Source organism: Polypterus senegalus, chromosome 1, assembly GCF_016835505.1.
Source record: "Polypterus senegalus isolate Bchr_013 chromosome 1, ASM1683550v1, whole genome shotgun sequence".
NCBI lineage: Eukaryota > Metazoa > Chordata > Cladistia > Polypteriformes > Polypteridae > Polypterus > Polypterus senegalus.
Window position 1 is genome coordinate 118682226 of NC_053154.1, and position 13489 is coordinate 118695714.

General features: G+C 35.0%; 1 protein-coding gene across 1 annotated transcript in view; it reads left to right on the forward strand.

Annotated features, from left to right (window-relative positions):
• The window catches only part of si (sucrase-isomaltase (alpha-glucosidase)), a 191640-nt gene that overhangs the window by 56138 nt on the left and 122013 nt on the right, over positions 1–13489 (forward strand). The window contains exons 12-15 of the mRNA XM_039756899.1: positions 1442–1558; positions 3559–3672; positions 3756–3840; positions 9173–9290. Coding sequence (XP_039612833.1) covers positions 1442–1558; positions 3559–3672; positions 3756–3840; positions 9173–9290 — 434 coding nt within the window. The remainder of the gene's footprint in view (positions 1–1441; positions 1559–3558; positions 3673–3755; positions 3841–9172; positions 9291–13489) is intronic.

Genomic DNA, 13489 nt, shown 5'->3' on the forward strand with positions numbered 1-13489 from the left:
GCACTTGATAAAAATAATAAATATAGTAATAGTAATATGAGATCTGGATAATGTCATGACTCCTGGAACCAATTACAGTGGAACCTCGGTTCACGACTATAATTCGTTCCAAAACTCTGGTCGTAAACTGAGTTGGTCGTGAACCGAAGCAATTTCCCCCATAGAATTGTATGTAAATACAATTAATCCGTTCCAGACCGTACGAACTGTGTGTAAATATTTTTTTTAAAGATTAAGCACAAATATAGTAAATTACACCATACAATGCACAGTGTAATAGTAACCTAATGTAAAAACATTGAATAACACTGACACAAAACACCCAGGCTCCCTTCTCAGCTGCATGAGCTGGCTCGCTCACTCTCTCTCTCTCTCAGCAGCACGCACCCTCCCCCTCTCTCTTAGCAGCATGCGCTTTCTCTCTCTCTCTCTCTCTCACTCTTCACTTGCTTAGAAGCCATGGTTAACTGCAAAAGCACACAAAATACTGTAGAGCACGAAGAGATCACAGGTAAAGCACGCATGTCTGACCGAGAACAATGTACAGGGAGTGGCTCAACAAGTGCTTAAATACATTAATCGGCTCAGGCAGGCACGCACGTGCAGGCGGGCAGGCACATCTGACCGAGAACAATACAACATGTGCGGAAATCATCGGCACGCACAAACCGAAAGGAAAACTGGCTTGTTTGTATACCGAGTGTGTGGTCGTGAACCGAGGCAAAAGTTTGGCGAACTTTTTGGTCATGAACCAAGTTGTACGTGTACCAAAACATTCGTGAACCGAGGTTCCACTGTAATAGTGTTGACCATAACTTACTATATGCCTTGACTGTATTTATATATTTACAAAGATTTGTTTTATATCCAAATCAGTTCAACAACACGGAATTCATTTGCAGTCCATTAAAGTGGAAGGTTTTGTATACAGTATACCCTTATTACTAAGGAATGCACACATTGTTAGAAAAATACTCTCTCTGAATTATTCATTTGAAAATTATAAATGTTCCAAAGATCATTATGGACATGCAGTTTAACCAACTTTCTATATCGTACATATTTCTTACCTTAATTTTTACTATCTGATATGATTTGCATTTCAGAGTAAATGATGGTCATACATTTTGTGTACTCATACATTCCAGTCAGCTTCTTCTTCAAGATAAAGAAATCAAGAAATATTTGTTAAACTCAAAGTTAGCATACCTCCAGTTACAGTTGAAAAACACACACACACACGCACATATATTAAACTATACAGTACAACATTAAAAGTACGCCATAGTAAATATATATTTTCAGATACAGTACATTTAACTATGAACTGGAAATTATATCAATTGTTTTGGATTTTAAACATCTACAAAATGTTTCTAGTTCCTTAGAAATAATATGTATTGCTTTGTATAATTTTCTGTCCATATAATATTTTTAAAAGGATCCAGCTATTGCTACATCTCCTCGTGTAAGTGGCCCATACAAACCGTATCAATCAGGAACTGCAAGGGGTGTCTGGGTAAATGAATCTGATGGAAGAACACCTATTGTTGGAGAGGTACGTGTTTTCAGATTTTCAGTTTTTATTTAAAGAAAGTAAGCAGTTAGTTAATGCAATGCAAGGCTTTAAAATAATAGTATATAAATGTTAAATAGTACCAAGGAAAATTCAATTTCAGCACAATGTATTTATTTTACACTTTGAGTAATAGGAATAAATACAATTGTCCTTATTATAACTTTATGTGGAAAGGTGCCTGTCTTTTGACCTGGGTTCCCCCAGGAATGCCAGTAAAGTATTGCAGCTAACCTTAGCTATCAGTACAGTATTTGTTAATTTTCACTGCTTTGCAAAGTTTCTATATATACTGTGTACTTGAAAAATGAACTTGCTTTCCGCTGAGGCTTTGTAAATGGAAACCATACGCACAGTGTAATCATCGTTGATCATTCTTGTCATTGTCCCATTATTGTGTAAATTAATCTGTATATAGCACTATTTAAGTATCTATCAGCTCGGAGTTCGGGTCTATAAACATCAATTCTTTTCTCAAGAGGAAGAACAAGCACTGTCACCTGACAGTTAAATATAAACATAAAATATTAGGAAGCATAACATCACTTGGAAAAGTGGTTTGGAGGAATTTTACCATTAGCATCTTATCTGTTGAAAAAAACACATTTTACAGCTTTTTATTTCCTTTAATTTGTTTGACTTAATATCACCTTCAGATATTTATTACTGTAAAACAACACTGTATAATTGTGCTGACCAAATCATCCAGTGATGTTCAATTACTGTATGTGTTTTGACTTACAGATATATGTATACAATTTAGTGGAAAGTCATACTTTATGTATTATACCACTATATTCATCCTTCAAAAAATAAACAGTAACAATAGAGGAAAGATTTTATTATGTAAAAGGTACTATATGTGTACTCTCTCTTCACAATACTCAGTCATCAATTGGATACTTAAACATAAGTTGGTTAATTGCCTAACCACATTATTATATTTTGAAGTAAATATCCAAGGGATTTCCAATAACATGTGATGCATTTTTTATATGCAAAATGTTCTTGCCATTACTCAAAATATATTTGTCTATATTATTTAAAAATAATGTCAAATAAAGTGTATATATCTTGTCTGTTTACTGCAACCATCGCCCCAACACACATGGACAGTGCATTGTTTGAACTGGTAACATTCTTTTACTAATTACTGCACATATGGTGTCTCTTTGGTACCATATTTTGACATACAGTATTTAGTCAGCTCACAGCCTGGAGTACCTAATGTTATTTTAAAACATTTATTACTGTCAATGCACACAACTGTTTGAATATCTATCAACGTATTGTCTTAGAAAAACATTGATAGTAAATGTTTTAAATTTCTGTGCAGCAACTTGGCACTTCCACTCGGTGTGCCACAGCCATAACCTATAAATTATAAGCTTAGTCCCTGTAACTTTGTAACATCCTCTTACACTCATCTAGCATATTGACAGATGCCATCATCCATGAAAATATGGTCTTCTATACCATGTATCTCCTTTACTCTGTAAGCCCTACAGGCTAACTTTCTCTTTAGAGAGTCTGAAAAAATGTAGAGCTTTCTAGAAAATCCTCATTCAGACCCGATACTTGAGATAAGGTGACACATGGGTACACAGCACACTCCTCCTGTGGTTCTACTTACTTGCAGCAAGCCAGGCATGGAGCATTTCTCCGACTCTATGAGGTTAACGTTCCCTTTTGGGAAAAGCAACCTCCTCTTTAAGTTTCAGTTGCAGCAGCCAGGTTTAGCGGCAATAAATGGGTATAGTTTACTGAGGAAAAAAGCTACCTCTTATTTTAAAATTTATAGGTCTTCTTGATAGGTTGTAGTCTATTCTCAGACACACTAGGCTGTATATTTTGTTCATCATTCTTTGCAGGTATCTCAGAATAGGAAATGTATGTGAGCTTTTGTTTTCTATATTGTTTCATCATCAACTTTAATTCTGTCACTGATGCACATAATCTTTGCCATCTTTGAACTTTTTCAGGTTTGGCCAGGTCAAACTGTCTTCCCTGACTATACCAATCCTGAATGTACTAACTGGTGGGTTGAAGAATGTGAGTCTTTCTACCAGGACGTGAAGTATGATGCATTGTGGATAGTAAGAGCTTATTTCCTTTATTTTTACATACAGTGCCTTTTTTTAATTTTACCACTGCCTAATTATGTTCTGTTCAATTATAGGACATGAATGAAGTTTCAAGTTTCCAACCAGGATCAATAAAGGGTTGTGAAAGAAATTCATTAAATTACCCTCCATATACACCTAGTAAGTTTATTTTTAGATAAATGGCAGGCTACAGCAATACTAGCTTTTCACACTAAACAAAAATATGAAAAGTGAAAAAAATGTAAATATCCATTTGCAGTTCTTTCCCTTTATATTAAGTGACAGCTATCCCTTAGATAGCTTTGTTCCCTTAGACCAAGAGTTCTTAAACTTTTTTCAGCCACAGACCCCTTTACTAAAAACTTTTAAAACCGTCGACCCCCTAGTCATTTACTTTACTTACTCAAATTAATACATTTGTACAGTACTCGATATGAAATATTTTACTAGATATCAAACTTTTCATATTAATCACTTGTAATTAATGATTGAAAAAGATAAAAGGATTACGGAATATGGCATTATCTTGTGCAACATTTAATATTGAAACCTACACTAACAAAAATTAAAGCAAAAAAATACAAGCAGAGTTTTTTTTACATTTTTGACATTTAGGAAATAAATATGTAAATTCAAAACAAGTACAAATAGTCCAAGCTGTACTGTCTGCATTTCTTTTTTGGTTCAGTCATATTATTATCTGAAGAAATAAAAACTTTTATTAACAAACAATGTCGGCAGCCCCTGTGATAAAAAAAAACAAAAATTAAAGTATGTACTTACTTGAAACAGAAGATTTTTGTTCAAACTCGAATAAATAAACTGTGCCCTCTGATTTTCTTTTTCGTAGTTCTGCTCCTTAATAAATAATTATATTCAAAGTTCAAATCAAACGAACCAATTTATAGTGTTTTATGAAAACATGACCATACAAGACTGATAGATTCTGCTAATATCGAATATCTGTCGTCTTGTCCCACCTTGGGCAAGTGTGGACATGCAACGATTTTTCATGTCCGCACTTGCTTTGATACATTCGATAAGACAATGCACAGACATGTTTGTGCTAAATGTATTTTCATGCATTCTTACTTGTGACTCTTTTAGTGACACATTTTACCTTTTCGTTCGCAAGTTTGGTATGTAATGTATTTTTATTAAAAAAGCGTTTTTTTGAATTATTTTACTTCTTAATTAGGTACCTATTGGAATTATAGATATTTTGAAGTAACAAACAAATAGCAATAGTAAGGGGGTCTATTTTTGCTTTTGTCGACCCCCAGATTTTTTTATTGAAATTATCGACTCCTAGAAAGTTCAAATCGACCCCAGGGGGTCGATATTGACCACTTTGGGAACTCTTGCCTTAGACTATAACTGCTGTTTATATTCCATATTTAAAATGGTTAATTATTTTATTTAATACTGCCCTCTTAATTTGTTATTTGAAAATTTTCAAAAGCTTTGTTTTCCCTGTAATGTGTTTTTCTTTATTGCTTCTGGTTCATGTGGATATTTATAGGTTTATAGAGTCATTCTTGTCGCATGCACTGTAAAATTCGTACTTGCATAGCTTGTGACAGCTATAGAATTTGGCCATATACATCATACAACTCAGATTCTTTTAGCATTGTCTGTTTCAAGCAAAAGAACTTGGCTGTAATACCTACTGTATATTCCATGACATTGTGAAGCCAAAATTGTAAACTGAATTTAAAAGTGGGAAACAGCTATCAAACATGCCTTGATGAAGAAAAAGAAGAATAGGGATTTTTTGGTGTAGGTTATAATCTATACTGGTTGAAGGAATAATGAAATAAACAATATTTAAAACAATCACATGGTACCAAGAGATGGCTCAAGATTTAACCCAGACACTCCTTTCTCCAGCAATTTAGATGAAAGGGTGGCAGAAGTTCCTATTGTTTCACCTGCAGTTTGCCACAGGGTCCTGTACTTTTTATTTGTAGCTACTGTATGTAACACATATCATTTGAAAGTGACACAATGGGAGTGTCAAGAGAATTAAAATGGAGGAGCTTGGCTTGACTTTGCTTGAGCATTGTGACCATTTAATTAGCTAAGCCATATTCTAGAAATCTAACATCTAGTGTTTGTCTGATTAGTTTTACGAAATTACCTTTTGTCTGTTTTTGGAGGAGATATTTGTTTTCTGTCTTTTTGGATAATGCTTGGTTCTCTAGAAATTTATTTCCATTCTAAAGTGAAGCTTAAAATGTGGACAGTTATAATCCCCATACCACTGCTAGAAGTTGTGGGGTTGCTTCAAATGGAAAGAAAACTTTCATAATGGTAAGATTATCTGTTAAGCTTTACTAAGTAAAGATGAAAACACTTAGAATTACTGCACATTTCTATTCAGTATATTTTTTTAAATTTGTTTTCAACTTTGTAATTGTAGATTAGTGGCCCCAAGACTTCTTTTTCAGAAAGTTTATGGTCTCTGTCTGTCAGTTTCATCATTCACAAATTCACCATTGCTATCTTTGTCTGTCAATTTGGTTCTCCTCTTGCTCTGTACAGTGACAAATAAACCCCAGGATAAGCATTTTTCAAGAAATTAGTAAGAAATTTCAAACTCCCAATACTCTAACTAGGGTTAGTGGATTTTGACCATGGTTAGGTCAGTGTATTTCTATCACAGTATCCAAGACAATCTTTAAATTCTGTAATCATTCTGTTTTAATTTTAAGAGTTAAGTTTCTTGTTTAACCTTTTGCTTCCTTAACTACTTGTAAATAGTTACTGTTTAAATAAAAAAATAATAAGTAACAAGCACCAGTGTAAATAGTCACACATCCAAAACCGAAACTGCTAATTCACTTCCATTCATGCTTGTATATTTTTCACCAAGTACCTGAATTCAGAAGGAAATAAGAAAGAGAAATCCTAACAAGCTTAGGAAACTTAGTGTGTTCTCACAAAGGAGAATACAAATCCTTCATAAATTACTTACAAAAGTAAAATAAACAGAGATGAATGTGTATGCTTCTGTTTTAAAAGATAAAATGTAAATAAATAAAAACTTTTTCATTGAAATGGGCTGGTTAAATGAAAAGCAGATTTCCAAATCTCACTTAATTCACCAGGCGTTTTCTGCTGATATTTTTGTTTTAAGTGAGTTTTAAATATGACATTAACATACACAGTATGGTTCAGTTCGGTATATTAATGTAAAACAGTCAAGGACATTAACATGAGCTGTCTGTCTAATAGCATGCATACCTTTTCTGAACCTGCTTAATGCCTTGTATGTGCCACTCTTGCAGTGCATGTTGAAATGTATCTGCACTAGCTTAAACTGGAAAAATTTACCATTACCAGCCAGTCAAATGTACACATTATATGTGTCAATGAAAATATAGGGAAAGCACACACAGGCAAAGAAAAAGTAGCAAACCAGTGGTTCTGGGGCACTGAAAAAAATGTAAACCTGTACTTCAGTTAATTAGGAGATGTGGAATAATCATTAAATAAATTTGTTTATTTGCATGTCAACATTCATGAAAATTGGTTCTGCTTGTGAATAAAAAAAAAAAAATCTGTGTAAATACCAATATTTCTGGAATGAGGGACGGCGACCAAATTAGTGTCTATGTAAGTCCTTGTTTCTTTGGCAAGTAGGTGACCTGAGGCTGCCCTTTAATTAGCTGCTTTCAAATATTCCATGGATGCAGCTCTCTGTGCCCCAGACATTCCCACATTTGATGGCAGTGAATTAGTATTGTTTTAATTTTTTTTTTAATCTAATGTGACAATCGGACAATCGTCGACTCACTATATGATGTTGATGTCAATGTTTCACAGTTCACACCCACCTTTAATGTTACATGACTATAGATGAGTGAGCATGACTATGATGGCAACTTCAAGCAGAACTTCAGAAATGAAAGAAAATTCAGTTATTTCTTTAATGAAACACCCCTTCCTAAATCGTTCACTTGAAGAAAAAAAGAAGATAAAGGGCCTTGGACCTGACCAACCTGACTTAAGAATTCAAATTATGCGCAGACTTTTTCCAACTCTTGTTATGACAAATGGAGTTGGCTAACTGAGTGTAGTGTATGTAATGCCTTTTTTCACTTTCCTTGTTTGCTGATTCAGAGTGTTGGTACTAAAGCGTTGAAGCATACTAAAGGAAGTACGAGACAGATAAACATTGTTCTGAAAAATGCAAGTGGTATGGAAGTACCCGCAGTCAACCAGACAATAGCATGAGGCAGGCTTAGTATTGCTGAACACCTAGATGAAGGCTACATGATTGGCATCAAAAGGGACAACAAAGAAGTGAACAAAAATTGACACATCCTGTCCAGAGTAATGGATGAGATACATCTGTGTTTGTGGTTAGTAGAAGAGCGGTGTGCCTTGGGATGATTTTGGCAATAAAAAGTGTGCCACTGAAACAACGGGTGGGAAACATTGCTGTAGACAATAGCATGAAGGTAATTTTTTTGTCAGGCTTGGTGAAATGACTCTATTTAAGTAACTGAGAAATTTTTATACCTAAAGGAATGGAGGGCAAAATTTATGTTCAAGGAAATATAGGTGTCCTGATCATAAAGCCAGAATAAGATTTAGGTTATACTTGTCCTGTGGGTGTAGTACAAAACAGATTGGACACCTAGTTGTGTTTTAAGATGGATTCTGTGGATCTAACAGGTTGAATTTGTGCCCAAGGGAGGTAAGCCTGGCAAACTTGCATAAGACTGAGCAGACTGGCAGCCAAGTGTAGAATAATATTAGAGCGGGAATTACTCTGTGATTGTGGTAAATGATAAACTGGGATGAAAAAATCAAAGGACTAGTGATTGTATGATGTGGATTTATTGAAAAATACAGTGAAAAAAATATAGTTGCCATATACTGAGCATTCTATTAGCAGAGGCAGAATATAATTTGGATTGGACTTATGCTATGGAAGTGTTATAGGACAGACAGAAGTTCATGTTATTGAAATATTATGGAGGTGTGGGTGCAGACATTATGGGGAACTGGGCAATTTGACAGAGGATTGGGTCTGGAACTGGACAGGCCAAAATGTGCATTGACACTATAATGAGGACCTCGAGTGCTTGTGGAATGGCTAGATAGACAGATAGGTAGATAGATATGAAAGGCACTATATAATAGATAGATAGATATGAAAGGCACTATATACTAGATAAGCACTGCTTCAGTTTGTCCCCCCTGAAAGCTGAGCGCCTGCCCAAATTTTTTTCACCAGCCATCACTAGTGCAAACTCCAAACACGTTGTGGAGTTGCCAGAAAATGAACCCCAGCACCTAAAACTTTAAGGCTGCAGCACTAATTTTTGTAGTGATTAGTTAAATAAACTAAAACAAAAAGAAGATTCCTACAAAGATCTTTGAAACTTCAGCTTTTTAAAAATCATAAAAATCTTTTTTTTATTAAATATTTTTGGTGTTTCCTTAAAACTAACATTTATACTATTTTATTTCTTTAAAGAAATTCTTGATAATTTGATGTATTCCAAGACTCTCTGCATGGATGCAAAGCAAAAATGGGGCTCTCAGTATGATGTTCACAGCTTGTATGGCTACTCAATGATACTCTCCACTGACAAGTAAGAATAATTAGGATATTCTGCTAAAAAATACTGTAAACAGTTTAATTTATTTAAAGGTTATAATTATATGCTAAGCGGTGTAAATGAATGTGTGATTTTTGAAGTGAAAATGATTGCATGTGAAGTTAAATAGCAGTAACAAATTACAATGTTTAGCACACCTAAAATGATAATGGTATACATAAATACTGCACAAATTCCAATACTCATGGAGAGATAACTATATTAAATCTTAAATTAAGTGGGCACAATTGGCTTTATTTGTTCTACTATGTTTTGATTTTTAGCCACAAAACCTTCACCTTAACTTGTTCAGTGAAAATTTAATTCATTAAAATAAGTAGAATAAAAACTATTGTTTAATATAACTCAGTCATTATTTTTTATTTATATATCCCAACTGACAATAATGTGCCTAATTATAATAATGCATTTTTTATTTCAAATCCAGAGGACAAATTCTTATGATTGGCATATGATGTGACACATACCTCTTTCAAAGTATACCTTTTCACATAAAGCATATCACCCTGAACATCATCTCAGATAGTTACACACATATAGGATAACACTGATACAAGATAACACAAACTAAATAACACAGAGATATTGTGAGTATTTAATGACTTGGCCAGAGTTCTGCTCCTAGTCAGGGTTGGACTTATAGTATATCCACCACCTTGCCATTTCTATTGTAATAACCTGTTAAAACTAATTTTCCTGCATTACACCTAATATGATGATCCATTACATACTTAGATCCACAATTTACTATACAGATGCTGGCTTGTCTTCACCAGTCCCATAAAAATCCTTTTGCCACATGTTATCTCTGACAGATACTGTATGTGCTTGTCCTTGTAATTCCCTTTAACATTCTATTTTCCATTTCATATCCCTTCATCTTGGATCTCAGTATGTCGCTGGAATACTGTCCACTGCTCTTTTTTAATTTCTTTGTCTTTAGGGTTAGATATGCAGTTTTATTATTTTTTGGTTGTGCGGCACTCCATCACATTTTTGAAAATGTATTTCTTCAGTACGCAGGAAATGGCAGTGAGTTTTTACTGGATCACTTGCTCCATCCTCAGAAAGAGCAACTCCTGGTGTGACCATTTAAGAATTAATTTACATCTCAGTAGGCTTATACAAGATTAGATCAAAAGCTGCAACTGTACAAATACTTACTGTTGATTTTAAAGTAACTTCAAGGATGTGTTTATGCAATAGGGAATTGCTTTCAAAATCTGCTTCTTTTATGAAAATTAAGTAAATTGTTTGTTTTGTACTTAGCAAATAAGCAAGGTAATGCTTTGAAATACACAGCATGTAATAGTGACACTTTATAATATTTGCACCTCAATTCAGTTTCTGATTGAAGAACATTCTCTATGTAGAGTTTCCACTATTCTACATGTTTATATGGATTTCTGTGTGGGTTTTCTATGTGGGACAGTGGGGACTCTATGAATGTATTCTAAAATGGACCAGTAATTGTTCCTCTTCTTCCTGTATTTGAAAACTGATGAATGTATGAATGTTTGGACACAGTAATTAACCTGATTAATACAAACATGTATACATTTCTCATTAAACCAATTACATGAAAGTATTTTGAAATATGAAATAATAATTAAATTGAAATAATTAAATTGCAGTGCAAAAAGGAAGATTCTGAACCTTCGATGAACATAAAGTACAAATGTTTGCAGTAGTAAGCCCAGTGCAACATAATGCATTTTCATTTATCTTAACATACCCCTGAAATGTCTTTTCATCTTTGTCAAGAAAATCTTCTCAATGGGTGTACTGTCAGTCATTTCTCTTCATAAATGGATTTCATACTTTCTTGGAAGGTCATGTTAAAAATTGCTCAGATAGCACAATCAATATATTATATAGGCCTCTCAGTTAATGGCTTTAGATGCACACTGTAATAGTTACCATTTTTTCAAACTATTTATTATAGTTATAAGGCAGCATTAGTGTTGAGGTTTACAAAGTGGTTATTATTATCATTAATTACCATCACAAATGAATCATCCAAAGTATGGCTTGAAAACATTTCTGTAAAAGATGACACTGCAAGTCTGCAAATCCTTTATTTTGGTTTCTACCACCAATGGAAGGTTATGAAACAGCAAGGTGATACTCACTGCATAAAGTATAACAAGGGGAAAAAGAACATATAATGCAACTTTTTGGTCACTGCACAGCTGTGCCAACAATAGGATACACTATCATCATAGAGGGTCCAGGCAGAGTTTTGACAAGGTGTCAGCTGGTCCAAAGGTGGGAATGGTGTCTCCTGGGAGCAGGGTGGGGTGGGAGTGTTGTGTTGTCATAGGACAAGTGTTAACAGGATTCTTATGTGGAGTGGTAGTGGTAGTGAGTATTGGAGAGAGGAGTAAATAAACACCTAAGTGGCCTGTACAGTTGTTGCTAATGTTGTCAGTACTGTCAGATGTCTCACTAGCATATTAGATCACCACCCATGTCGCTCTTTGTTGTTACAACATATCTTTTAAAAGACCCTTTGAATGCTTCATTTCTATCTTGACTCTTCTGCTGCCTATTCTTTTCCCACATCTACTGTATTCATTTGTTCTTATCATTTCTTGTAGCCACCATTTTTCCAACAGCCACACTTTTCTTCCAGCTAGTTTAGTTGCTGCATTCCACTTTTAGCTGGCAATTGATGACACAGTCAGTGCAGGATAGGTGTGCCTCCATTTCTGAATAATGCATCTGCTCCCCAACTAATTTTAGACTTAATCATGAGTAAAATGAAGCTTATTGTCCTTATTAAAATTTTTAAACATGAATCTATAAATACTATATTTTTGGGTGTATGAAGAGGGGTTGGTATTGGAGATGGCTCTGCGTCCAGGTATATTCACTGGTTAAGGCAAAAAACAAAACTATCAGGCTGCAATGTACAGAAAACTGTATTAAATATAATACATGACAATGAGCAGGCTGCATCTTCATAGCACTCCCAATATGTAGGTGTGTTCATATAACTAAGTCTGTAATCTAAGCAACCAGAAGCCTTTTCCCAAGTAGTCCCAAGTAATAGTAGCTATGTTAAAACCTTTTTCTAAGCATCCCACATTAATAACCTATTTGTTGACTTTGTTTTGTTATATTCTCTGAAGTGCACTTCAGGATTCTGTATAGTCCCAAAGATCTTTAATAGAAGTCATATCGTATCATAGAGTATACATAAGCTTCCATGTATACCTTTAGTACAGTGTATCCGGAAATAACATTTTGTTATGTTACAGCCTTATTCCAAAATGGATTAAATTCATTTTTTTCCACAGAATTCTACACACAACACCCCATAATGACAACATGAAAAAGTTTAGTTGAGGTTTTGCAAATTTATTAAAAATAAAAAATTGAGAAAGCACATGTACATAAGTATTCACAGCCTTTGCCATGAAGCTCAAAATTGAGCTCAGGTGCATCCTGTTTCCCCTGATCATCCTTCAGATGTTTCTGCAGCTTGATTGGAGTCCACCTGTGGTAAATTCAGTTGATTGGACATGATTTGGAAAGGCACACACCTGTCTATAGAAGGTCCCACAGTTGACAGTTCATGTCAAAGCACAAACCAAGCATGAAGTCAAAGGAATTGTCTGTAGACCTCCAAGACAGGATTGGCTCAAGGCACAAATCTGGGAATGGTTACAGAAGAATTTCTGCTGCTTTGAAGGTCCCAATGAGCACAGTGGCCTCCATCATCCATAAGTGGAAGAAGTTCGAAACCACCAGGACTCTTCCTAGAGCTGGCCGGCCATCTAAACTGAGCGATCGGGAGAGAAGGGCCTTAGTCAGGGAGGTGACCAAGAACCCGACGGTCACTCTGTCAGAGCTCCAGAGGTCTTCTGTGGAGAAAGGAGACATTTCCAGAAGGACAACCATCTCTGCAGCAATCCACCAATCAGGCCTGTATGGTAGAGTGGCCAGACAGAAGCCACTCCTTAGTAAAGGGCACATGGCAGCCCACCTGGAGTTTGCCAACAGGCACCTGAAGGACTCTCAGACCATGAGAAACAAAATTCTCTAGTCTGATGAGACAAAGATTGAACTCCTTGGTGTGAATGCCAGGCGTCACGTTTGGAGGAAAAAAATTAATTAATCCATTTTAGAATAAGGCTGTAACATAACAAAATGTGGAAAAAGTGATG